Source organism: Medicago sativa, chromosome 7 (assembly GCF_051527215.1).
Source record: "Medicago sativa cultivar Bolivia chromosome 7, Bolivia_mono, whole genome shotgun sequence".
NCBI lineage: Eukaryota > Viridiplantae > Streptophyta > Magnoliopsida > Fabales > Fabaceae > Medicago > Medicago sativa.
The window spans coordinates 92,491,490-92,515,605 of record NC_140755.1 but is presented as its reverse complement, the minus strand read 5'-3'; the positions used below and the strand labels follow the sequence as shown (position 1 = coordinate 92,515,605).

At 34.3% G+C, this 24,116-nt stretch overlaps 2 protein-coding genes, 1 long non-coding RNA gene and 1 pseudogene across 4 annotated transcripts; 2 read left to right on the top strand and 2 right to left on the bottom strand.

The window, feature by feature from the left end:
• The first annotated feature begins 5,243 nt into the window (after window positions 1-5,243).
• On the top strand, window positions 5,244-12,273 carry LOC146910319 (pleiotropic drug resistance protein 1-like). 2 transcript variants are annotated; one of them, XM_085722849.1, is made up of 23 exons: window positions 5,244-5,485; window positions 5,554-5,674; window positions 5,780-5,862; window positions 6,226-6,310; window positions 6,411-6,570; window positions 6,674-6,750; window positions 6,849-6,902; window positions 6,994-7,084; window positions 7,177-7,478; window positions 7,846-8,127; window positions 8,223-8,539; window positions 8,635-8,795; window positions 8,906-9,009; window positions 9,103-9,259; window positions 9,346-9,488; window positions 9,590-9,922; window positions 10,116-10,406; window positions 10,497-10,580; window positions 10,673-10,806; window positions 10,923-11,150; window positions 11,243-11,414; window positions 11,507-11,761; window positions 11,842-12,273. In XM_085722849.1, the coding sequence occupies exons 1-23, from the start codon at window positions 5,259-5,261 to the stop codon at window positions 12,106-12,108; spliced, it is 4,128 nt and encodes a 1,375-aa protein (XP_085578975.1). In that variant the 5' UTR covers window positions 5,244-5,258; the 3' UTR covers window positions 12,109-12,273. The 2 variants fall into 2 exon arrangements, with proteins under 2 accessions (XP_085578975.1, XP_085578974.1); XM_085722848.1 differs by lacking the exons at window positions 5,244-5,485; window positions 5,554-5,674; window positions 5,780-5,862 and having other exon boundaries at window positions 9,103-9,306; window positions 9,354-9,488.
• A 1,338-nt stretch (window positions 12,274-13,611) lies between these two features.
• Window positions 13,612-21,097, top strand: LOC146910317 (pleiotropic drug resistance protein 1-like). The gene is made up of 2 exons (XM_085722847.1): window positions 13,612-14,006; window positions 21,009-21,097. The coding sequence occupies exons 1-2, from the start codon at window positions 13,654-13,656 to the stop codon at window positions 21,022-21,024; spliced, it is 369 nt and encodes a 122-aa protein (XP_085578973.1). The 5' UTR covers window positions 13,612-13,653; the 3' UTR covers window positions 21,025-21,097.
• Window positions 18,558-19,340, bottom strand: LOC146910318 (uncharacterized; annotated as a pseudogene).
• On the bottom strand, window positions 20,444-23,955 carry LOC146910316 (uncharacterized). Its single transcript, XR_015017578.1, has 4 exons — window positions 22,987-23,955; window positions 21,225-21,307; window positions 21,058-21,121; window positions 20,444-20,911 (listed from the first exon to the last, which is right to left on the bottom strand). It is a non-coding gene; the product is annotated as an uncharacterized LOC146910316 (long non-coding RNA).
• Window positions 23,956-24,116: the final 161 nt, after the last annotated feature.

The following is a 24,116-nucleotide window of genomic DNA, read 5'->3' as shown; positions in this document are numbered from 1 at the left end:
ACAATGCATAAAATATGCAAGGTCCGGGGTTCAAACCCGGCCACCACAAAAAAAAAAATTAGGGGGTAATAGTCAATTTAGTCCATGAATATGTAATGATTAGTCATTTTAGTCCTTCATTATATTAAAATTTCAAAATAGTCCCTGATTGTACATTCTGTTAGTCAAAATAATTCTTGAGATTAAAATAACCTCTCAATGTTCACAATAACTCTTTTCATATAGGGACTAAAATGACAATAAACATGTACTTATAAGGACTATGACAATAAGTAAGTATATTGGAGGACTAATCTGACAATATTAATGAAATATTTTAACATTAAGGACTATTTTGACTAACAAAATGCACAATCAGTGACTACTTTTAAGTTTTGATATATTGAAGGACTATTTTGACTACTCATTACAATTTCAAGGACCAAAGTGACTATTACCCAATAAATTAGTTACGAAAATTATGTTTTGTTATATCTTATATTAAAACAAATCATACTTACTATAACTCTTCTCTTCAATATTTTCTTTCCTCTATAAATGCTTCGTTCTTTTGCTCAGTTAATCTACGACTAACAAATCAAAAAAGAATGGAAAACTTAAGAGATATTCACAGATCATGGGGACGCACACTTTCACTTGCACCGCCATATCAAGAACCGGAAACACCACCAACCATGACGCCACCGGCACTTGATCAATCTCTACCGCATAGTCTTCATCCTTCTCCAACCGACTGGAAAACTATATGGGGACGTACACTTTCACTGTCACTGTCATACCAACAGCAGGAAACACCACCACAGCCGCCACTTGAAGAAGAACCTCAGCCGCAGACTAGTCGTAAACGTAAGCGTCCTTCTAACCCTAAGAAAGAAAACTGGACAGAGACAATAAACCCACCTTTTACATGGGCTACTTCTAAACGTGCCAAAGTTTATACCATTCACCACTTGCTATCTCAAGGTGTCAACACAATCAGTGGAAAGGTTGAATGTGGAAAATGCGATTTTCAAAGCATTCTTGAATTTGATTTGAACGAAAAGTTTAATGAAGTTGTTGAGTTCATTGAAAACAACAAGAACGACATGAATGATCGTGCACCTGAGGCTTGGATGAATCCATTGCTTCCAACGTGCGAAAAGTGTGGACAAGAAAATGCTATGAATCCAACAATCACAAAGAAGAGAACAATCAATTGGTTGTTTTTGTTGTTGGGTCAGATGATTGGGTGTTGCAAACTTCAACATTTGAAATATTTCTGCAAACATAACAATATTCATAGGACTGGTGCCAAAGATCGTTTGATTTATCTTACTTATGTCGACTTGTGCAGACAACTCCAACCAGATTTGGTTCTGTTGAAAAATCTCTAGCTAGCGTGTTTATTTAGGTTTTCTTTTGAATAAATTGCACTTTTGGGATTTTCGTTTCTCTATTTTAGTTTTGAGTAGTGCTATTCATCTAGAGGGATTCTATCCCGAAAAGCAACTGACCAATAAAATAAGCTGCTGAGCGGAAAACATGGGAGGGCATGGGTGTAATTTATGATATATACTGAGTAATTAGCCTCTCGTGATGCTGTCGTGATGCAATCTTTCGGGACAAACAGCAATTTCCTTTAGTTTTTCCCCTTATAAGTTAAGAGTAACAAAAGTTAGTTTAATTTTGATTTTTTTCTTCTTATTATTATTGTTTATTTTCAATTTTACCTTTGAGGAATATATATGATTTTATGCGGTTAATTGGCTTTGATAGCATGACGACCCAAATTAAACGTCAAAAAAAAAAAATGACCCAAACTACGGTTTTAGGTCTCAAAATTTTAGACTAAGAAAATACCTAAAGGATCAATTTGATTATATATATATATATATATATATATATATATATATATATATATTGAATCTATATTTATTTTATACTATATATTAGCGTCCAGACGTGTCCGTATGTCTTGTCTTTTTATTGCGCTAATGCATATAAGTTATGAATAAGTACTCTCTCCGGTTCTTTTTAAGTGTCGTTTAGGTGCGGATTTATCGTTCCTATTTAGCCGTCGTTTTGATATTTTAAGGGTATGATTGTTCAATTATACCCTTTGTCAATTACTCTTATCTTTTTCAATAAAACTAATTAATCCTATATATTTAGAAAACTAAAGTCTTTTTTTTTTTAAACAAAGTTTGTTTGTTTGTTTTTATCTTAAAATTGACAATTGTTTGTTATGAGAAAAACAAAGTGTGCAAAAAAAAATAGAAATTTGTTGGAGAAAAAGATAGTAACTAAAATACAATTGTTTCATGACTTAAAATTTGGTGGGTTGGCCAGTTTTAAAAGTAGATAAATAATTTTTTTTTGAGATGCTTTAATCGCTCGACTTTAGTCTGTCACGTTTTTTTTTTTTTTTGACGTAATTAGTCTATGTCAAGTTAGATAAGAATTTTAACAAAATTATTTAGGGTTAATTATGTTTCTAGTCCCTATAAAATAGCGACCTTGTAAGTTTAGTCCTTACTTAATTTTAATAGCATTTTTAGTCCCTATAAAAAAAATTTACTTATAATTTTAGTCCCTGCTAAAACAAAGTTTGATTAATTATCCTTAAACTCTTAAATTTTTGAACGATTTTTTTGAGACAAGATTAAAACACTATGAAAGGTTCGTTTACTAAAATTTAGAATTTTCAGACATGAAATGAATTAAATATGAATTTTTTAAAACGACAAAAGTTAAAGATAAAAAGTAATAAAATCTGGATGTAGAAATCAAATTTTGCGATAATTTTTTGCGGAGGAACTTTTAGTAATGTTCTAAACATGTCTGCAAAAAATTGTTCAAAAATTTAAGAGTTTAAGCATAAATTAAACAAATTTGAATTGAGTAGGGACTAATACTCAGGGCAAAAAAACAAAATTAGGGACTAAAAATGCTATTAAAATTAAGTAAGGACTAAACTTACAAGGTCGCTATTTTATAGGGACTAGAAACATAATTAACCCAATTATTTATCTACTTTTAAAAATGGATCAATATCAATGGGCACACATATGATCATTATCCTTTTGAATTTCGAAAGATGAGTTAATTATAATATCATTCATTTTCCGCAGGAATTGATCATGTACATTAAAAAAAAATAGGGTTAAATATATTTTTAGTTCTTATAAAATTACGAGTTTTTATGTTTAGTTCCTATAAAATATTAATGGTAATTTTAGTTCTCTAAAATATTGTAGTTTATAATAATAGTCTCTATATTGTAGTCTGTAATAATAGTCTCTATTTTGAAAACTTTTTACAAGAAATGAATACTTTTAGCCCTCCAAAATAGTCCCTATAAAATACAAATAGGAGTTAAAAGTGAATAATTTTTTTGTAGGGACTAAACTTGAAAGTTTGTAATTTTGTAGGGAGTAAAAATATGTTTAACCCAAAAAGTAAAAGCATTCGTTTAGCATAAGTGATTGATGAGTAAGGTATGTGAATGCTGTAAACTAAGCATGGTAACAAAATTCGTATTGAAAGGTATCCGTTTGAACTTACTGTAATTTGATGAGTTATTTCCGTTTTGACTAGCTTGAGTATGAGTTTGGGTTTGCCCTGATTTCAAAATACGACTATGGGGCTGGAAACAAGGATATATGTGCATAACTCGTACCGCATATAGAAAATTACTGATATGCAACATTCAAACCTTTAAATTTCATCCACACTTTTGAGATATTTTTGAACTTTGAATCACTATGAACATTTTCTCTGATTTGCAATACACAAATACAATGTTGGGTGTGGGTTATGAGTTTTGCAAAAATTCTGGGTTCGGGGTGGGTTCGAGTTTGAGGCTGAAAAAACTAATTATTATTAAAAAAACGATTTCCCTGAGAATATATAAATAAAGATGTGCTTCAATTTCTCATCCCGTTAACGATCAAGTAAAGTAATAGATAAATATATGAGATTCATTCAGGTACGAGAAAGATGAAACTAGTTCCAATCCCGCCATACCTACTGTAAACTTCGGGGTACCTAATTCTTTCAATTTTTAACGATAAAAAAACAAATAACACTTAGAATTTTTGCAGTAGACTTGACGTCACCTATAGTTTCTGCACGACTTTCTAGATATGTCAAACAAATGTTACGGTATATGGAAATTAATAGTTCAAAATTTGTCCACGATGTGGATATATTTTCATTATTATATATTGAAGTTGAGTAAAAAGGCAAGGGTTAGGCTAACAAATGCTCTAAGACACTTAGACACTTGTTAACAAAACTAAAAGTAACATGTTTGTATTGGATTTGACAACATTTTAATTTTTTAAAAGTTAAATTAATCATTTTTCACAATTTTTCAATACTATATTTCTATTTTTATACTCTTATCCAATGTTTCAAGAGCATGCTTTAGCATTTTCTGAAAAGAAAAAAAAAAATAGTGTCTCGAACATAATTTCCTTTAGAAAAGAATCATGGGTTTATAAAGCTTATCTCAATGGACAATGTTAACATTGTTAAGTTTGATGTCTTCATTTAGATTTGAATAGTTATGGGAACCAAAAAAAGTAAAACTAAAATAAAAGCACTAATTTAAGTATTTTCCTTTTTTAAGGGTAATTGAAGTATTTTCTTTGTTAGCGATATTTTTCCAAGGGTATCATTTATAAATATGAATTTAAACTTAAATAAAGTTTGACCCTAATAAATAACCAAACAATGTAAATATCTCTAAAATTAATTTAATATTCTAAAACAATGAAATTTGACCACCTTTAATAATGTATGAATTGGACCCCTAAATTTTTCAAAAAAATGGAAAGTTCTATTTAGAAATAGATAAACATAGGACAATATTAATAGAGAGAATCCTAATCCCGATATGACCTATTTAATAGTGGGACCCACTATAAGATTTCAGTTCGAATTACGAAACCATATACACCAAGTTTTGAAAGAGTTTTAAGAAGATGTTCCTGATTTTCTTTTTTAAAAAAATGTTGACGATTTGATTCTGGAAACTAATAACCACTAATTTAACGAACATTTGCATGTAAGAAAACAAAGAAGGAAATATTTTTTTTCGGTGTACATATGAAGAAAAAAAAATGAACTAACACTTCATCCTAAAAAAATTGCATTAGAGTTAGACCGAAGTGTTACACATCTTATCTTATTTAATGTACATATGAAACCAATTTGTCTTGCAGTGAATTCAGTCTCATAGGAACAACATTTGATTTTTTTGGAGGAATAAAAAAATGGAGAGTTTTGATGAAGAGGCTTTAAAATGGGCTGCAATTCAGAGGCTACCAACTGTTACACGTTTGAGGAGAGGTTTGTTGATTAACTCTGAAGGAGGGGCTAATGAAATTGATGTGCACAAAATTGGATTACAAGAGAGAAAATATTTGTTAGAAAGACTAGTGAGAATTGCTGATGCTGATAATGAGAATTTCTTGTTGAAGCTTAAGGATCGCATTGATAGGTAACATTTTTCAATCTTTTATATTTTATTTTATGCTAGCTTATAAAAATGTACTTATGATATAACAGAGTTGGAGTTGATATTCCTACAATTGAAGTTCGATTTGAAAACTTGAAGATTGAAACAGAAGTTCATGTAGGAAAGAGAGCTTTACCTACCCTCACTAATTACACTCTTGATATGGTAGAGGTATGTAGTACTATGTAAATAATGACATTCAAAAATCAATATCAATAGTTTTGATATTGGAGAATACTCTGATACATTAATTCCTTTTTTTTTTGGATTTCAAAGGCTCCATTGAACTCGATGCTAAGAAGAAGAAGACAACATGTGAATATTCTCCAGGATGTTAGCGGAATAATAAAGCCTAGCAGGTAATAATGAAATGAATACATTAATTCGTTTGACATGACATTGACACGTTGACCCCGGTAATTATTTGAGAAAATTAAATAATTGAATGTAACCGCATATATAAGTGTCGTGGCGTGTGTTCAACACCTAACACACATTCAATGTGAAATGTCAATGCTACATAATAATTCCAGCTATGAATCATTGCAAACACAAATGAATATCTTAATATATGTCGTAAGGTGTGAACTTAGTGATAAGAATTTGACCTTGTAACCTAAATAACGGTGTTCAATTTCATCGGAAATGATTGTAAAATAGAATTTTTAGTGGCAATTTAATTATAATATACTCACAATTTCTACTCTAAAACATATCTCCAGGATGACATTGCTTTTGGGACCTCCAAGTTCTGGAAAGACCACACTTCTCTTGACCTTGGCTGGCAAACTTGATCCCAAGCTAAAGGTTACTTAAGACATAAACAAAATTATGTTTTTCAATTGTTAAATGATGCTTTCACATTTGGGATTTCTAGATTGCTAATGAGGTGCAATTTGATGAACAGTTTACTGGAAAAGTGAGTTATAATGGTCATGAGATGAACGAATTTGTACCTCAAAGAACTGCTGCTTATGTCAGTCAAAATGATCTTCACCTTGGAGAATTGACTGTCAGAGAAACCATGGCCTTCTCCGCAAGAGTCCAAGGCGTTGGGCATCAATATGGTTAGTATACGACGTTGCATTTTTTGTTACTTATTTCATCTCAATGTAATTTCAAAGCAGAAGCTAATATTTGAGAGAAAAAATTGTCTTTGGTATCGTGCAGATATGCTAGCAGAGGTGTGTAGAAGAGAAAAAGAGAATAACATTATCCCTGATCCAGATATCGATGTCTTTATGAAGGTAAGAGATAGTGTAACACTAATTACTTTTATGTTTTCGATTTACTATAGAATTACTAATACACAATGATTGTTGGACTAATGAGTTATAATGCTCAGGCTGTTGCAACTGAAGGCCAGAAAGAAAATCTTGTAGTAGATTATATTCTAAAGGTGAAATTCATAGAATCAAAACCTTCTCTAATGATCATAAAAGTAATGAAATTTTGTGTTGATTTTAATTTTATTTGCTTTATATTTTCAGGTTTTGGGACTGGAGATATGTGCAGATACTGTGGTGGGAAATGAAATGTTAAGAGGTATTTCTGGAGGACAAAGAAAACGTGTTACGACAGGTAAAACCGACTTCATTTCAATATTGAAGTATACAATTCGATTCACTACAATAAAGCGACAATGAGAAACTCTTATGAATCTATAAATACAGGGGAGATGCTGGTAGGACCAGCTAAGGCTCTTTTCATGGATGAAATATCTACTGGTTTGGATAGCTCGACAACTTTTCAAGTTGTGAAATCAGTGATGCATTATGTCCATCTTCTCAAGGGAACTGCTGTGATCTCACTCTTGCAGCCACCACCTGAGACTTACGATCTTTTCGACGACATTATTCTACTCTCTGAGGGGCATATTGTGTATCAAGGTCCCTGTGAGCACGTGCTCGATTTTTTTGCTTCAATGGGTTTCATATGCCCTTCGAGGAAAGCTGTGGCAGACTTTTTACAAGAAGTAAGTGTTACTTTGGCCCTATTTAGATAAACAGATGAATTAAGCACTTATAGATTAAGCCTTTATCATACAATTACTTATATGTAAGTTATTTATATAACAAAAGATAAAATAAAGTCAAATTGTTTTCATACAAGTTGTTTTGACAAGTTTTTATGGAGAGCTTACGGAAATAATTGAAAACAGCTTATGGATATGTCATAGGCTGTTTCCATAAGCTCTCTCAAACAATCTCATAAGTTGATTAATCCTGTACATAAATTCAAATAAGTCAATCCAAATAGTCCACTTATCTTCTTTCTACCTCATATATGATTAGGACATAGGACTAAGTTTTGACTGTTCAATATTTGCTATAATGTTGCAGGTGACATCAATGAAAGATCAGGAACAATATTGGGCACAAAGAGAAAAACCGTATAGATTTGTGACAGCTAAAGAGTTTGCAGAGGCATTTAAGTCATATCATGTTGGTAGAAGCCTTGGTAATGATCTTGTTACTCAATTTGACAAGTCTAAAAGCCACCCATCTGCTTTGACAACCAACAAGTATGGAATTGGAAACTGGGAATTATTCAAAGCTTGCTTATCAAGAGAATATTTACTCATGAAACGTAATTCATTTTTATATATCTTCAAACTTTGCCAGGTAGGTTAGAAGTTCAAATCTTCTATTTATCTTTTTTACTTTGTGTGCGCATGATTGATTCACCTTCATCACTGAAGCTTTTCTTTTTCTTTCAGATTGCTGTGGTGGCCACAATTACTATGACTGTTTTCCTCCGGACCGAAATGCACCATGACTCAGTAACTGATGGAAACATTTATGCAGGTGCAATGTTCTTTGGGAATATGATAATCATGTTTAATGGTCTTTCTGAACTTGATCTGGCAGTCATAAATCTTCCTGTTTTCTACAAGCAAAGAGGACATCTTTTCTTCCCTTCTTGGGCATATGCTCTCCCTTCATGGATCATAAAAATCCCCTTGACTATTTTGGAAGTGGCTGTTTGGATATTCCTCACGTATTATTTCATTGGTTATGATAATGAATTTGGAAGGTGCAAATCTAAGTTTTCAATATCTATTAGCAAAACTTGCAAAATCACCCTTCCATTAGTTTGACATTTGAAGCATGTTTTTAATGTAAATTCAGGTTTCTTAAGCAATTCCTTCTTATATCTGCTGTTAACCAAATGGGCTCTTCGCTATTCCGGTTCCTTGGAGCAGTTGGAAGAGATATGTCAGTGGCTTCAACATTAGGATCATTTACATTGGCTTTGCTAGTTGTCATGAGTGGTTTTTCCCTCTCAAAAGGTATTATAGATCATGGATAGGAAAAGTCAATATTTATGTTTCTCCAATGTATTATTGTTCTAGATTTAGAATAACAATACATGACTACTTCTTTTACTTTATGGTTTCAGATGATATAGAAAAAGGGTGGATATGGGGATACTGGATATCACCTATGATGTATGCACAGAATGCCGTAGTGAATAACGAGTTCTTAGGGAAGAGTTGGAGACATGTATACATTTCAATATTCTATATCTTCATTTTATGAATATTCCTTATCACATAAATATAATCAATTGACTGGATATGTGTTTTTTTATGAAAGGTTCTTCCTAACTCGACGGAATCGCTAGGAGTTGAAATTTTGAAATCTCGTGGGTTCTTTACTCAATCTTACTGGTATTGGATAGGTTTTGGAGCAATGATTGGATACACGTTACTATTCAACTTTGGCTACCTACTTGCTCTCACTTACTTGAACCGTGAGTTTCTTCATAGTAAAAACATGAAATTGTTTGAACAAAAAAGAGTCTGAAGCGCATACTAATATTGCATATTGATTATGCAGCAATTGAGAAGCATCAGGTTGTAAAATCAGAGCAATCTCTAAACAATGAGGAGAATAATGGAAGAAAAAGAGGAATGGTTCTTCCTTTTGAACCACATTGTATCACCTTTGATGAAGTAACATATTCTGTAGACATGCCTCAGGTAATAATATTATATATTCAAATGGAAAAGCTTGTACTCAACTCTCAATTCTTTATTGTAAAATATAAGTTTTACAAATCTTTTGCTCTCTAAACCTGAAGGAAATGAGGAATCAAGGTGTCCATGAGGATAAGTTGGTTCTTTTAAAAGGTGTCAGCGGAGTTTTTAGGCCTGGTGTTCTCACTGCTTTAATGGGCGTCACCGGTGCTGGAAAAACCACTTTGTTGGATGTGCTTTCTGGTAGAAAAACTGGGGGATATATTGGTGGGACAATCACAATTTCTGGATATCCCAAGAAGCAAGAAACATTTGCAAGAATTTCTGGATACTGTGAGCAAAATGATATCCACTCTCCTCATGTTACTGTCTATGAATCCCTTCTCTATTCAGCATGGCTTAGATTGCCTGCAGAAATTGATAAAGAAACAAGGAAGGTTGGTGTTTGAATCCCATGCTTTTATAATTTTCTGTTTTCATAATCCTACACCCTTCTTTCTGCCTCACATTCTTCATGTTTCACTCATCATGTATAAAATTCTGCTGAAGCAAGATGAATGTTGCAACAAAAAATAAAAGGATGAATGTTTTATCCATGTTAACAAGTCTGGATCTGAATAATGCTTGCAGATGTTCATTGAGGAAGTCATGGAGCTTGTGGAGCTAAACCCGCTAAGGGATGCAATTGTCGGATTGCCAGGTGTTAGTGGTCTATCGACGGAGCAACGGAAAAGGTTGACAGTTGCAGTTGAGTTAGTGGCTAATCCTTCTATAATATTCATGGATGAGCCAACTTCTGGGCTAGATGCAAGGGCTGCTTCCATTGTTATGAGAGCAGTTAGAAACATAGTGGACACGGGAAGAACAATTGTTTGTACCATTCATCAGCCCAGCATTCATATATTTGAATCTTTTGACGAGGTAAATTTTAAAGTTTATAGAAAATTTATCGTTTGTTTGATTTCTTTCTTTACCAGCTGGCTTCTGATCTTGAATTTCAATGAAATATAGCTTTTCCTGTTGAAGCAAGGAGGACAAGAGATATATGTCGGGCCACTTGGACACCATTCTTCTAATTTAATTAGATACTTTGAGGTAAAATTCTTATGAAAATTCTGGAATTGAAATGTGTTTTACTTCTCTAATCTGCTTGAGCACAAAATTTACCTTTGTTCACTTTTTGTAAGAGAATTCAAGGTGTAGGTAACATTAAAGATGGATATAATCCAGCAACTTGGATTTTGGAAGTCACTACTTCATCTAAAGAAATGGAATTAGGGGTTGATTTTGCTGATGTGTATAAAAATTCAACATTATACAGGTATTTGCTATTGTTAAAATTCTAACAGTTAATGGCCAAAAGTTCAAAATGACTGAGAGTTATTATATATACACAGTTTACTTATGGAAAAACTGATCCATGGCATTTTCTTTTAGGAGAAACAAAGCTCTTATTCAAGAATTGAGCACGCCAGCTCCTTTTTCAAATGAACTTTGTTTTCCTTCAAAGTATTCTAGGTCCTTCGCCGTCCAATTTATGACTTGTTTATGGAAACAACATTGGTCTTACTGGCGCAACCCTCTGTACAATGCCATAAGGTTTCTCTTCACAACTGTTGTCGCTGTGTTGCTTGGCAGCATGTACCAGAACTTTGGCTCCAAATAGTAAGATCAAACTGGAAACTGCAATTTTTTACGGCTTTCAAACTTCTATTCTATTTATTCTAAAAGTGAATTTGTACAATAATTTATTGCAGTAAAAAGCAACAAGATTTATTTAATTCGATGGGCTTTATGTATACGGCTACCATACTTATTGGTGTCAAGAATTGTTTCTCAGTGCAACCGGTGGTAGATGTGGAGCGAGTAGTCCTTTACCGAGAGAGAGCAGCAGGAATGTATTCATCTATGGCATATGCTACTTCTCAGGTAAACAACTTCTTATCAGTCCTTATTTACATAGCCTCATACTTGTAATAATTTGCGTCTAATTTTTCTAATTTTTTTTCCTCTTCATGTAGGCTCTAATTGAAATCCCTTATAATCTTGTTCAAGCTGTGGTTTATGGAATTATTGTTTATGCGATGATTGGTTACGAATGGAGTGCTACCAAGTTTTTTTGGTACATATTTTTCATGTTCTTCAACTTCCTCTACTTTACCTATCTTGGCATGATGACAGCAGCCATGACCCCGAACCTACCCATAGCCGGTTTGATTAGCGGTGCAACCATGACATTATGGAATCTCTTCTCAGGATTCCTAGTCCCACACCCCGTAAGTTTCAGCTCCGCCTGATGTTAAGTTCATATTTGTCTTCTATAATATATTAATTGATTTTCTGTGCTTCCTTACAGAGGATTCCTTTATGGTGGAGATGGTACAGTTGGTTGAATCCAGTAGCTTGGACTTTAAATGGATTGATGAGTTCGCAGTTTGGAGATATAAAAAGCAATGTTGAGATTGGAAGAACAAGTGTTCCTGTACAAGACTATTTAAGAGACTACTTTGGTTTCAGACATGATTTTTTGGGAGTGGTTGCTATTATAGTTGTTGGTTTTACAGTAGCTTTTGTATTGGTCTTTGCCATATCGATCAAGATATTTAATTTCCAACGACGTTAAAATTTCCGTTAACACTTGTGTAAGATGGTAAAAATGGATAGCCTTTTGAGTTATTTTTTCTATCATTTTGCAGTTGTATTTTTTTACTGATGATATATAGTGTTGACTGTTGATTTAAAAAGCTATTTGCATGGCTTTGATTTTATACTTGTAACAGACTTTATTTCCTACAATGTTTGGGAAACCTCTCTTTTTGATGTATATGTTTGTAAGTTGTAATTCACATTTGGTATACTTTTTTATGAACTACTAGCATACTTTAATCTTACTTAAAAGAGGGGGAAAGAGGTTTTAAAACTAATTTACATTTTTATTCTTATTATAATCTTAATACAATTCTCATGATGTTTATGATTCATGGTTTAGACGCAAAATTAGTAACAAGACATAAGTCTTTGATTAGACTGCCGAAATATGAAAACTACATAAATAATCTAACACAAGTTCTGACAAAATATTTATAAATAAGCCAAGAGTTCTATGCATGTACTCCCTCCGTCTCATGTATAAGCATCCATTTGACTAAAAATTTGTCCCTAAATATAAACTCTTTTTTAAATTACTAGATGTATTTATTATTTTTTTCCTAAACATACCCCTAATTAGTACTACTAACTTGTTTTGAAATATAAAAAATCAAATTTAATACACATACAAAAAAGAACAATTTGATAATATTAACACATTAAATTGACTATAGACCACGGAGGGAGTATCATCTAAAAGAACTGTAATATACATAATTCAAACTTGTGAACGGTTTTTGAGGGTGTGTTTACGAGCTAGACTTTTTGAACGGTTTTTGAGAGGAAGACTTTGGAGAACTAACTCTATCTAAACAGATATATTTGATATTTTAAAAAATTAAAAGAACAACATGATACACCAACATATATTAACAGCATATTATTGAACATGGGTTTCTTAAATGGACTTTTTTAATCTCAATTGTTTATTTTTTATCTAATGGTTAATAAGTATTCTCACTATTCGCACATAAAGAATGTATTCTCGCTAGATATTTCCATATATATATATATATATATATATATATATATATATATATATATATATATAATCTGCTTTTTTTTACTAGAAGAGTAGAAGGCAACAAATATTGTAATATATACCCGTAGGTATGCTAAAGGTAAAATTTAATTTTGATCTAATAATCTGATATTGTAGTTTTTAAAATTAGCATTAAGTCTAGTCTAGATATCCTACACTTTAGAGGAAAAAAGTTGAGTCAAAAAGACGAAGAAAGATTGTTTTTTTGACCAAAATTTACTATAATAAAAACAAAATAAAAGTTTAAACTTTTTAGGAAACATTGTTCAAATAACAAGTCATTAAAAGTGTTGAACAATACAGAATAAGAAACAAGACATAATAAGTATCATTACAAAACATGAATCATACGTACATGCTAAAAACTTTGACTACATTTAAAAGTGTTGAACATCCTACTTATATGTACATCACACAAACTTGTGTTGCGGAGCATTCAGTTAGAAAGGAAATTGTGATTGTTTTCAAGAATTGGAAATGGAGAGTAGTATTGATGGTGAGGGAAGATTCAAGGGAAGCCATAAGAGGAGTTTCAGCAGGTTTAGAAGTTCATCACTTATGAGCATTGATATGGATAATGTCTTCCCTAACTTTGTTAATAGGGAGGAGAATGATGATGAAGAGGCTTTGAAATGGGCTGCAATTCAGAGGCTTCCGACTGTTGCACGCATGAGGAGAGGTTTGTTGACTACCTCTGAAGGAGAGGTTAATGAAATTGATGTATACAAACTTGGACAGCAAGAAAGGAGATACCTGATAGATAGACTGGTGAGAATTGCAGATGTTGACAATGAGAAATTGTTATTGAAGCTCAGGGATCGCATTGATAGGTGATATTTCCACACTTCAAATATTATTAACACTGTTATTATTGTTACATTTCTATAAGAAATAGGTTAACAGAGAGATAGGTTATAAGAAATGTGTTCGATGCCTCGTATTGATATGACTGAATCCAATATATACAAGAATTGGTAAGCTAAATAAATAGTAACTAATCATGGCTCATGAAGGCTAACCATTGACTAGTGCTACCTAATAAACAGTAATGATATCTACATCAATAATAATAAAGACTAATGATATTTACATTAATTAACAGATATTCTGTTGATATTCTATCACACCCCCGCAGTCTTAGCGGTAGGATATCTTACGCTGAGACTGTCCCTAAAATCTTGGAAGAGTACCAAGGGAAGACCTTTGGTAAAGATATCTGCAATTTGATAACGCGAGGGGACATGAAGGACACGAACCTGACCACGGGCAACTTTTTCACGGACAAAGTGAATGTCCATTTTAATGTGTTTGGTTCGTTGATGCTGAACGGGATTGCCAGCTAGATATATTGCACTGACATTATCACAATAAACTATGGTAGCTTTTTGGATCGGGCAATGTAGTTCAAGGAGCAAATTACGTAACCAGCAAGATTCAGATACCACATTTGCAACACCACGATATTCAGCTTCAGCACTAGAGCGAGATAACGTGGGTTGGCGTTTCGAGGACCATGAGAGTAAGTTGTCACCAAGAAACACACAGTAACCAGAGGTGGAGCGTCTAGTGTCAGGGCAGCCGCCCCAATCAGCATCAGTGTATGAGATTAATGATGTGGTAGGCGATGAATACAGGTGTAGTCCACATTGACTAGTGCCTTTGATGTAACGCAAAATGCGCCTAAGAGCCTGCATGTGAACTTCCATCGGATTGTGCATAAATAAGCATATATGTTGGACCGCATATGAAATATCTGGTCTTGTAAAAGTGAGATATTGAAGAGCACCCGCAAGGCTTCGATATAAGGATGGATCCTCATATTGAGTACCAGTGTTGGTGTTAAGTTTTGATTTTGTGTCAACCGGGGTAGGACATGACTTACAAGATGACATACCAGCACGTTCAAGGACCTCTTCTGCATACTTTTTCTGAGATAAGAATATACCACCTGAATGTCGAGTTACCGAAATGCCCAAGAAATAACTAAGTGGTCCCAAATCCTTCATTGCAAATTCAGAGCTGAGAAGAGATATAATAGATGTGCGAAGAACATCAGTAGAAGTGGTAAGAATGATGTCGTCGACATATAACAGAAGATAGACTATGGTAGTGTCTCTTCGATAGATGAACAGAGAGTTGTCTGACTTGCTTTGAGAGAAACCAATAGATGAAACGTAATCAGCAAATCGTTTGTACCAGGCTCTAGGGGTTTGCTTTAGGCCATACAATGATTTGCGCAATAGACAGACATGATTGGGATGATCTGGATCCTTGAACCCCAACGGTTGGTACATATAGACTGTTTCTTTGAGTTCACCATGTAGGAAAGCATTTTTTACATCTAACTGATGTATAGGCCATGCTTTTGAGAGAGCAAGACTAAGAACGGTTCTTATAGTTGCCGGTTTAACAACTGGGCTGAAAGTTTCTCCGCAATCTACACCAACCTGTTGACCGGCACCATCACCTATAAGTCGGGCTTTATGCCTCTCAAAAGAACCGTCAGATTTTTCCTTGTGTCTAAAAATCCACATAGATCTAATAACATTAACATCAGGTGGACGGGGCACTAAATCCCATGTCTTATTTTGAATAAGAGCATTATATTCATCATCCATGGCCATTTTCCAATTCGGATCTTTGAGTGCAGAAACTGGGTTACGAGGGAGGGGAGATTTGGTAATATTTGTGTGAAGGCCATAGTATTTTTGGTTTGGTTTATATATACCATGTTGGCTTCTTGTGACAGGTTTAGTTTCTGAACTCACTATAGGTTGGTAAATGGGAGGGAGAAGTTGTGATTGTGTTGTATGTGGGTTGATAGTAGTCGGCAATTGTGGTGGAGATGTAGATGGAGGAGTACTCGGTTGTGGAGAATGAGAGGGAGGCCGAATGGGGGAGGGAGGCCGTGTGGGAGAGGAAGTTGGAGAGGGAGGAGATGTTGGTTGTGTCAAGCCCGGATTTTGTGAGTTGGAGTTATCTAGTAAATGGTGAATGAGGTAAGGTGAGATTTCATTATCTAGAAACTCGTATGTTGTCGATTCGGGTTTGTGTATTTGAGAAAATGGGAATTTGGTTTCATCAAATATTACATGGCGGCAAATGATAATTTTATTGGAGGATAAATCATAACATTTGTAACCACGATGATGAGATGGATAACCTAAGAATACACATGGCGTGGAGCGAGGTTGGAGCTTATGTATCGTAGTTGAAGGGAAAAGGGGATAACACAAACAGCCAAAAACGCAAAGATGAGAGTATGATGGGTATTTTTTGTAAAGTATTTGAAGTGGTGATTGAAAATTGAGATTTTTGCTTGGTAGGATGTTTAGGAGATATGTTGCCATTTGAAGGGCATGGTGCCAAAAGGAGGGTGGTAGTGAAGCATGGACTAATAGTGTTCGAATGATGTTGTTTATGGAACGGATTTTTCTTTCGGCTGTACCATTTTGAGATGATGTGTAAGGGCACGATAGACGAAAGGAAATGCCATTTGTTTCACAAAGGTTTTGAAACAGACCATTTACATATTCTTTACCATTGTCACATTGTATGTTTTTAATTTCCCGTTGAAATTGAGTGTTGATATATGCTTTTAATTTTTGAAAAGAGGAATAAACTTGAGATTTTCGTGAGATTGGAAAAGTCCACAAGTAATTTGAATAATTATCCAAAAAAAGCACATAATATTTGTGACTCAACGAACTCAATACGGGAGATGTCCATACGTCACTATGTAAGATATCAAAAGGCATATAAGTAGAATTATTAGATTCAACAAAAGGTAATTTAACATGTTTACCGAGAGGACACGAAGTACAAAAGTTTGAATTGAACCTAATTCTATTACATTCAATCAAATTATTTTTCACTAAGGAGTCTAAAACTGGTGCTCCGGGGTGTCCTAGACGGTCATGCCAAAGTGAGGATGATAATGCTGCAAGGGAAATGGATGACTTGACTGGATTATTTGTGGTGGTGATAGGATAGAGTTCTCCTCGGCTCTCACATCTCATTAGTGTCATCCCCGTCTGAAAATCCTTCACAGAAAAACCAAAAGGATCAAATTCAATAGTGACTTGGTTATCGGTAGTGAATTTACGAACAGACACTAAGTTTTTGATTAATTTTGGGGCATGAAGTACATTTTCTAACACTAATGGAGGGTGAGGTGGTGATAGTTTTGTACTGCCAAAACCACGAATTGGAATAGAATGACCATTTCCTACAATGATACCATTAGGTTTGCTCAAATTAAAATAAGACGAGAGATTACCTGATGCTGATGTCATATGAGATGTTGCTTCGGTGTCCATGTACCACGATGGATCAGGCTGAGCAAGACTGAGAGTATGTAAGGCAGCTTCTATGTCTGTTGGACTGGGTCCATTTGCATTGAAACTGGCAGGTTGCGGCTTTGGTCCCAAAATTCCTGGCTGTTGTGGCCTAGCAGCAGCACCATTCGGCCTAGCACAATTGTATGAGGGGTAAGGGCATGGCGGAGCTGACCATGGATTCCATTGTTGCCAAGGATAGTATTGTTGCCATGGCTGTCCACGACCGCCATTGTTGTTCCGGCCGCCCCTGCCGCGGTTTTTCTTGCCGCGGTTTCCACAGTAATTATTGTTGCTGTTCCGAGTTTGAGAGTTTCCCGGAGAGGAATTTAGGGTGATTAGGGATGGCAATTGGACCCAGGTCCGATGGGCACCCGCAAAAAATACCCGCAATGGGTAGGGTAAAACCCCGCTTTTATGGGTATGGGCTTGGGTCCGGGTAATTACCCGTAAATTTAGATGGGTATGGGTGCGGGTAAGGGCACTACACTACCCAGCCCCGCAACCCGCATATACATATTTATATAATATAATAAATATTTTATTTATTTTTGGTGTACAATTATTTAATTTATTTAGCTATTTAAACATAAACCTAAACCTAAAAACTAATATGGTAATCATTTCATCCTTGCCTTCATAAGCTCACGAGCTATAAATTTATGATTTAAATCAATTTGATGTTTATTTTAGCATGCACTTTTTTATATGTATTTTGAATGTTTTTATTTTAATTTTTTAGGAATATTTTGGATTTTTTTTTTATTTGGCTAAGTACCACGATTTCTTCTATTTTATGAGTTTCTTTAAAAAAAAAAATTTGATCATAGTTTTATTTCAATTGTGATGTTCTTTATTGTCTTTTTATAATTAAAGTGCGGGTAATGGGTACGGGTATGGGCACTTAGGTGTCCATAGGGTATGGGGAAGGGCACTAAAGTTGTTACCCACGATGGTACGGGCTCGGGTACGGGTATTTTTTGCAAACGCGGGTATGGGGAAGGGTACTATAGTACCCTACCCATTGGGTACCCATTGCCATCCCTAGGTGATTGAAGCAACATCAGGGGTTGAGGATTTGGCGAGGAGTGCTGCCGAGGATGAGAGGGAATTGGATTCACGGGCAGCGCGTTGAATCATAGTGGACTCCTTAAGTTCGAGTCTTGATTTTGCAGTTGCAAAAGTTGGCAGTGGATCATGTTGTTGAATGTATGTCACAAAACCGGAGTATGCATCAGTGAGACCTGAAATCATTTTCAATACTAACCGTGTATTAGTGACTGGAGAGTCGACATTCGCCAATTGATCTGCCAATAGCTTGAGGCGGTTGCAATAAGCCTTTGTTGAAGGAAAGTCTTCCAAGTGGGTGTTGCTGAACTGGTTCTCGAATTGGACAGCTCTCGAATGTTTGTTGTCATGAAATAACGCCTCAATACGTTTCCAACACTGTTCAGCTGTGTCATTAACCACAAGAATAGAATTGATAATATCTTATGTAACAGTAGCATACATCCATTGCAATACGACCGCATCAAGGCGGTTCCAGAGGTCGATGTCATTGTTTTTGACAGCGGTGGCAGCGGCGACAACTTTCTCATCTGTCGGTGGGATTATGTGATCAAGCAAATTGTGAACACGTGCTTGAATCATGAATAGGGCTGACAAAGATGGATAGATATTGGAGTCATTGTCTAATGTCACAGGGATGATTGATTTGACATTATTAATGGAAAAAGCGGTGTGAAATTTGTTGGATGCGGCAGTTTGGTTTTGAGATTGAGGAGAGCCGGAGTCAGAATTGGTGGAGGAGGAAGAATGGGAGGCCATTGAGAAGGGAGAACGAGAGGTATTTTGCAGCGGCTAATTAGGGATTTTGGATCGAACCCTAGCTGATACCATATAAGAAATAGGTTAACAGAGAGATAGGTTATAAGAAATGTGTTCGATGCCTCGTATTGATATGACTGAATCCAATATATACAAGAATTGGTAAGCTAAATAAATAGTAACTAATCATGGCTCATGAAGGCTAACCATTGACTAGTGCTACCTAATAAACAGTAATGATATCTACATCAATAATAATAAAGACTAATGATATTTACATTATTCTGTTGATATTCTATCAATTTCCACTCTTCTAAATCCATGACTTCAATCACATTTTCAAAATATTTGATTTCATTTCACATATACATTTTGAGACTGAACTTTTGATGATGAAGCAACTGATATGTTTGTAACAGCTAAGTTTATGACATGACACTATCTAGTATACACTAATTTATATCACGAAACCAACCAAATTTGATATAAGACATTGTCTAAGTTAAATCTAACTTAATAACTCATTTTCATTTCATCGGTAATGTTGTAACAGCTCAGTTAATGACATGACACTATCTCAGTGGGAAAACATTTGAAATACAGTGACCAGAATGTTGAAAATAAAAAAGAATAAGAAGACTAAAACTAACCGAGAAGGGCCCCTTTCCTAGGTGGAACAATTCTTGACCAAGCTTTACATACCTCCATGCCAAACTCCGGATTACCAGGGGCCCTTTTCCCTGAGAACCGGAGGGTTAACACCGGAAAACAAAAGACTAAACTTCTTGGTAAAAAAAAAAGAAGACTAAAAATGCATTTAAGTCTTTTTGTTGTTGATTTCTCCTGCATCATAAATATGCGCTAACGTTTTCATTTTCACCTTGCATGCATTTCATTTCATCCCAGAGTTGGAATTAATCTTCCTACAATCGAAGTCCGATTTCAGCACTTGAAGATCGAAGCAGAAGTTCACGTAGGAAAAAGAGCTTTGCCTACCCTTACTAATTACGCTCTTGATTTGGTAGAGGTTAGTACTTAGTAATAATAACATTGAACACCAACAGTTTATAGCATATATCATTGATGGAGAAACTCTAATATACTAATTCCCTTTTCTTTTTTCGGGATTTCAAAGGCTCCAATGAACTATATACTAAGAAGAAGAAGACAACATGTGAACATTCTCAAGGATGTTAGTGGAATAATAAAGCCTGGCAGGTAACAATGATCATGTATTCCAAGTATATATGATATGTATCATTAGAAAGACAGGACTAAGGTCCCGTAAGTATAGCTTAATTGGTAGCTACCAGGGACATTATATAGGGCCGGGGTTTGAACCCGGATTCCCCACTTCTCCACATATAATTTGTGTGAGTCTAGTCACTAGGTTACTTGACAAAAAAAAAAAAAGACAGGACCAAGAGAACCTTGGTGGAGATTGTAATGCATAAAATATATTTTCATTTGCTAATCTATATATCTCCAGGATGACGTTGCTATTGGGTCCCCCAAGTTCTGGAAAAACAACACTCCTTTTGGGGAAAACTTGATCCCAAGCTAAAGGTTACCTAAGACAAATGAAAATATGTTATTATATTTTATTTTTAATCTATATTTTCTATTTTCGATTTCTAGCTAGCTAACAATCTTTAATTTCATAATCAGTTCATTGGGAAGGTGACTTATAACGGTCATGAGATGAATGAGTTTGTACCTCAAAGAACTGCTGCTTATGTCAGTCAAAACGATCTTCATGAAACACCCCTACTAGAATTCACCTACGATATCTAGCATGTGTGTTAAACTTGGCGTTGGATACACTAAAATTATAAAATAAATAAATATTCTCTGAATACAATCATATAATTTCTTGCCTATTACCTCCATTGACGTGTACTTTACATGGTCCAGCTATGTCTGCTTTTTCATCACGAGCCATCCTTATTGTATGGTAACTTGTACATCTGAAATAAATAAAAGGGATTGGGGTGAGACAAGATGTCTCAGTGAGTTCCATCTATCCTAGGTCGTAGGCAACCTCGGTAAACCTAGGATCGCCATCTGTTTCTAACCTCAACCCATTTTGAGTTTATACAATTTCATTATGCATAACTGAGCAATCAGGGGATAACTAAAATCGTTGCCTGAAATACTATTTTGATCATATAATAAATATAGTCATACTCATAACTTTAATCATAAACATAACAATAATCATAAACATATATCCAATCTATCGTATTCTGATATAACTTATACTTTGACATACTTATTTGAGTATGTCTCTGATTCTTTTCTGATAACAACTAGTTTCGGCTAACTAAGCCGGAGTTCCATAATTAAAATTCCTCATTTCCAACGATTAGTAGAATGCCCATAAAATATTGCTTCGTAGCTAATTCATTCCAAACATAATTTTCATATCGATACACTTCTCTAAAGAACAAAGCTACTGAAATTTAACACATTATCGTATACTTTATCATCTCATCTCATGATGTGAATTTACTATCAATAAAGTATATAAATTATTTTCTCATTTATACAACTCAATATAAATTATCTCATCAATATAAAATATTTTCTCATTTGTACCATTCAATATAAACTATTTCATCATTTATCTCTTTTCATTATTTGTACATAAACCACATTATCTCTTCGTTGTGGCGAACGGAAATATACCACATTATCTCTTCGTTGTGGCGAACGGGAAATATACCACATTATCTCTTCGTTGTGGCGAACGGAAATATACCACATTATCTCTTCGTTGTGGCGAACGGAAATATACCACATTATCTCTTCGTTGTGGCGAACGGAAAATATACCACATTATCTCTTCGTTGTGGCGAACGGAATATAAATTTTAAAATACTATGAACAATTTGTTCATAGGCTGCATTATCTCTTCGTTGCAGCAAACGGAGTTTTTTTCTTAATATTCTCATTTTTTCTTTCTTTCTTTCTTTCTTTTTCTATGAGCATGTTACTCATTTCAATTTTTCTCCTCATTCCATTTTTCTGTGATTTTCTATAATTCAATGCGAGCATATTACTCATAGGGTGCATTTCAAATTTTCTTTCAAATCATTTCATATGCAATTAGGACATAATAACTTTCTAGGTTTAACTTACCTAGCATTTATTCATCAGACCACTTCAAGAATTCAGTAAACCACATCAATCACAGTTAGTTTCGGTACAACAAATTTAATTTACTTTCTAGCACATACTAATATCAACCATTAACATACCAATAAATTAATAACTTTAATTCTCTAACAATCAAAACATCAAACATATAATATGCATATGACTGCACTATTTCCTCAACTATAAAGACTCATGTGTGAGTTCTTTAAATTCATTATTAATTTGCCCAACATCTTAATTCATCAATTTCAATCTCTAATTCAAATGTTCATACTCATCATCAAAATACCCCAAACCTAATTCAGAAATAATCATTCTACTACCTCATTTTTATTATGTTTCAAATGTACCAATCATATGGCATGATAGTCATGCTTGCACAGTCGGCCAATAATCATAAAAATGGTCTAATTATTCATATTATCTCAATAATCTAACATAATCATAATTGATCCCCAAAGGTGGGTTCTAAACTAAAGGAACTCACCTTGGCATTAGTCCCGAAATTGCAAGCAGCTTATCCACAATTTGCAGCTTTTGCTAGCTCCAAATCTCCATAATCCATTTTCCAAAATAGCTTATGTCTTGGCTTATAGGTCTTGCTCTTTCCAAAACAACTCAACTCATTTGTGACGTACTCTTACTTCATCAACCAGCATACACGAAAATTTCAATTTCAGTCCTTGCACCAGAACTACGTCGTTTGGCTATTTAAGCACTTACAAACAGCTTAATTAGCAGCTTATGGCTTCTATCAAATTAATTTCGACCCATCCTTTAACAAAGATGTTCCAACATATATACTCAGCCCCATGAACCACTTATACAGCCGGTTAATCCACAACTTAGTCATTTAAGGCAAAATTCCCAAAACAGCTTACTGACAGCTTATGACCTCTAGACAATTCAATTTCAACTCAAATTTTCCAGAATCAAAGAAAATATGTATACACAGCTCCTACACCAGTCATAAAGAAATTCTAACATATTTAACTCAATGATCAATTATGGAAGCTTTTGGAACAACTTATGGCTTTTAACTTCTAACTTTTCATTCCAAACAGCAACAACAACAAAATTTATACTACTAACAGCCCAAAAACAGAGTCATCACAGCATCCCAAAGGCATTAACAACTTATACTTCTAATCAATCAACATAACTTGAATTTCTTCTCAAAATAATCACTTTTACCTCAATTTAAGCTATTAATCACTTATACTTACATTCAGCCCCTGCCTCAATCTTCTTACCAAGCCAAACCCTAGCTTCAATGTTCTTGTTTCTTGCTCAAGCTTGCCTCTAATGCTCAAAACACAACACAAAATCATTTTTCTACAACATGAAATGTCATTTCTAGCTTGATTTTGCTACAAAAGTGAAATAGGTAATGGTGGGAGGGAAAGAATGAAACACGTGAGGGAGGAGGAAGAGAAGAGGGAGGTGCTGATTTTTTTGTGAGAGGAGTGTAGAAGAATGAAGAAAGTGAGGGATTTTTCATTTAAATAATCTTAGGTGGAAATATTACCAAAATGCCCTTCAAGTGAAAAAGACATAATTATCCTCCGTTAATTCGTAACCATTTAATTTCTCATGTCCGTTGGAATAGTAATACGA